Raw genomic sequence first — 2,828 nt, 5'->3', positions numbered from 1 at the left:
ACACATATATATACACACACACACACATATATATGCATACATACATATATACATATATACATATATACACATGTCTGCCCCACTGTTTTTAGTTTCGTTTTGGACATGCTGCACGTTATTTATTTCACTTTTGCAGCTTAATAATAATAACTAAAAGTTCTGGTTTTCCTGTGACTTATTTTTTGCAGTATGATAAATGGTAGGAGCATAATATATCCTCCCAATATTTTGTTGGTCTTCTTTTTTGGTAAATAATAAACAACGTTTGTTTTTTTTCAGTTTTTTTTTTTTAATTAATTTTTTCATCTTGAGATCCTATGACGTCATCAACTACTCGAGTTCTACTCGAGTTTTATTATGTTAATGTTGAGTTGAAAAATTACAGTACGTAGTCGTTCAACCCCCTAGCCCTGATACAGCTTTGATGTGATATGGAGCTATATAAATAAACTGAATTGAATTGAAGCTAAAATCTAATATTTCAATTATTCGTGTTAATAAAATTTGAAGTGTGTTTGTGTGCTGACTTTTGGTTAAATGTTTCCAGGGTAACCAGGTTGTCTAAAGGTTGCCAGATCGAGATGAGGCTTGTCATCTCACTCATCACTGAAGAAGATGAGAAGGCAGAGATCAAGTGTGTCACCAAGAACAAAATGGGGAGTCAGGAAGCTGTTGTAATACTTCAACTAGAAGGTGACTTTTCAAAGTAAAAGCTTGGCTGAAAACACTTTTCAGTGAATGCTGTATCAAGAAATCTTATAAAAAACAATAAATATAGTACCATAACCAGTTTATCTGACATTAAAGCACCAATATTTATTTACAGATTCTACCTTCACGTGGCTTTTTGTTGCCGTGACAACCGTCTCCTGCTTTCTGACAGTGGTTTCTGTCTTCCTCTACCTCCTCTTCAAACCTAAAAGGAAAAAGAAAATGGATTACTTTCTGGCTCGGCAGAACAGCACCTTCTCATTCTAGCTTTTAGGTTGTTATTTACACTTCCTCCAGAAACAAAAAGACCTCCTTTAAAGTGTTTACTGTCCGTCTCTGTGAATGTGATTTAGTTCAGTTACATCAGAAGTCATCTCAGGGCACTCCAAAATAATGTTGAACGTAAATCAGGTACTACATTCTGATTCAAGTCATGGGATTTACATGATGTTTTGTGTTTTATCTGTTTTCACAAACTGTTTGAGCTCAGAGGTGTTTGAGTCACATGACTCTGTCACACAAGTGATGAAACTAATATGCAAAATAACAAAAAGTAATAAAAGTAATCAATGCATGTTTGAATTAGGTGGTTTGTTTCAAATCAGAAGCTCAGATCCAAGTTTAATTGCCACATTGTCATGTTATCAGCTGTGTGCAAAAATATATGTTTGTATTTAAGGTTGTATGAAGGAGAACTATACTTAAATACACTTTCCTAGTATTTTTCAATATGTGTGTTCGTCAGCATGCTGTGAACTTATAGAAATCTGATGCTGTTTGGTAAAATACTCAACATCATCATGGTAAATGTAGACATTGTGTTTTACTACTGAGCTGTTTAGTTCATTATCTGTCGAATTACTTTGTTTTTCTAAAAAAAGCAGAAAAGAAAATCAAGGAAATGTATTTTATAAGAACAATAACAAATTTGTACATTTCATGTTAAATATTTAAATGTAAAACATGGCCAGAATAATAATAATAAAAAAAAAAACTGTATCCAAAAAGACTAAACTAGCCTGTCACAGTCTAAATGAATGTTTGGTAGTATTCACAATGGTATTACTCCAGAGAGAAAACTACTAGAGCCAAAGCTGGAGGACAGATTAATGCCATCTAAGGAGGGAGAAAGACTGAAAAATTCATTCTTAAGGTGCTCAGGTCCAAAAACCAAAACCTCTGTCTTGTCTGTGTTCAACAGGAGAAAATTAAGGGTCATCCAGGTTTTTATGTCTTTAAGACATGCTTGTAGTCTAAGTAGCTGATTGGATTCATTGGGTTTAATGGACAAATATAATTGTGTGTCATCAGCATAACAATGAAAATTTATCCCATGCTGTTTAATAATTTTACCTAATGGAAGCATATATAAAGTAAAGAGTATTGGCCCAAGCACTGAGCCCTGAGGAACTCCATGACTAACTTTGGTGTATGAAGAAGATTTACTATTTACATTTACAAATTGGAATATGTCAGATACTGTAGATATGATTTAAACCATTTTAGAGCTGTTCCTGTAATCCCAATATCATATTCAAGCCTCTGTAGTAAAATATTGTGATCAACTGTATCAAATGCATCACTGAGGTCTAACAGGACCAGTATAGACACTAGTCCATTGTCTGAGGCCATGAGATTATCATCAGTGACTTTTACTAGTGCTGTTTCTGTGCTATGATGAGCTCTAAACCCTGACTGAAACTCTTCAAACAGATTATTTCTTTGTAGATGTTCACGCAACTGACCTGCAACTATTTTCTCTAGAATTTTTGAGATGAAAGTTAGATTAGATATAGGTCTATAGTTGGCCAGAATTTCTGAATCAAGATCAGACTTCTTAAGTAAAGGTTTAATTACAGCAACCTTAAAACGCTGTGGTACATAACCATCCATTAAAGACAAATTAAGTAGATCCAAAATGTGGACATTAATTAGTGGAAATACCTCTTTAAACAGTCTGGTTGGGATGGGATCTAGCAGGCATGTGGATGGTTTGGATAAGGTTATTATTTTTGACAATTCAGAGCTCAACAGGACCAAAACTGTCCAAACATAAATCAGGCTCTAGTGAAATATTTAAAGTTGTCTCATTTGACAGGGGACTAGAGATAGTAGAA

The 2,828-nt window shown here is 34.0% G+C and overlaps 1 protein-coding gene across 1 annotated transcript in view; it reads left to right on the top strand.

The window, feature by feature from the left end:
* LOC119419318 (interleukin-1 receptor type 2) overlaps positions 1–1,399 on the top strand; it is a 13,532-nt gene extending 12,133 nt beyond the window's left edge. The window contains exons 9-10 of the mRNA XM_037686627.1: positions 548–693; positions 827–1,399. Coding sequence (XP_037542555.1) covers positions 548–693; positions 827–978 — 298 coding nt within the window. The 3' untranslated portion in view covers positions 979–1,399. The remainder of the gene's footprint in view (positions 1–547; positions 694–826) is intronic.
* Positions 1,400–2,828: the final 1,429 nt, after the last annotated feature.

The sequence above is a fragment of the Nematolebias whitei genome, chromosome 13, assembly GCF_014905685.2.
Source record: "Nematolebias whitei isolate Nwh7 chromosome 13, NemWhi1, whole genome shotgun sequence".
Lineage (NCBI taxonomy): Eukaryota > Metazoa > Chordata > Actinopteri > Cyprinodontiformes > Rivulidae > Nematolebias > Nematolebias whitei.
The sequence above is the reverse complement of the archived record's forward strand: the minus strand, read 5'-3'. Positions and strand labels throughout refer to the sequence as shown.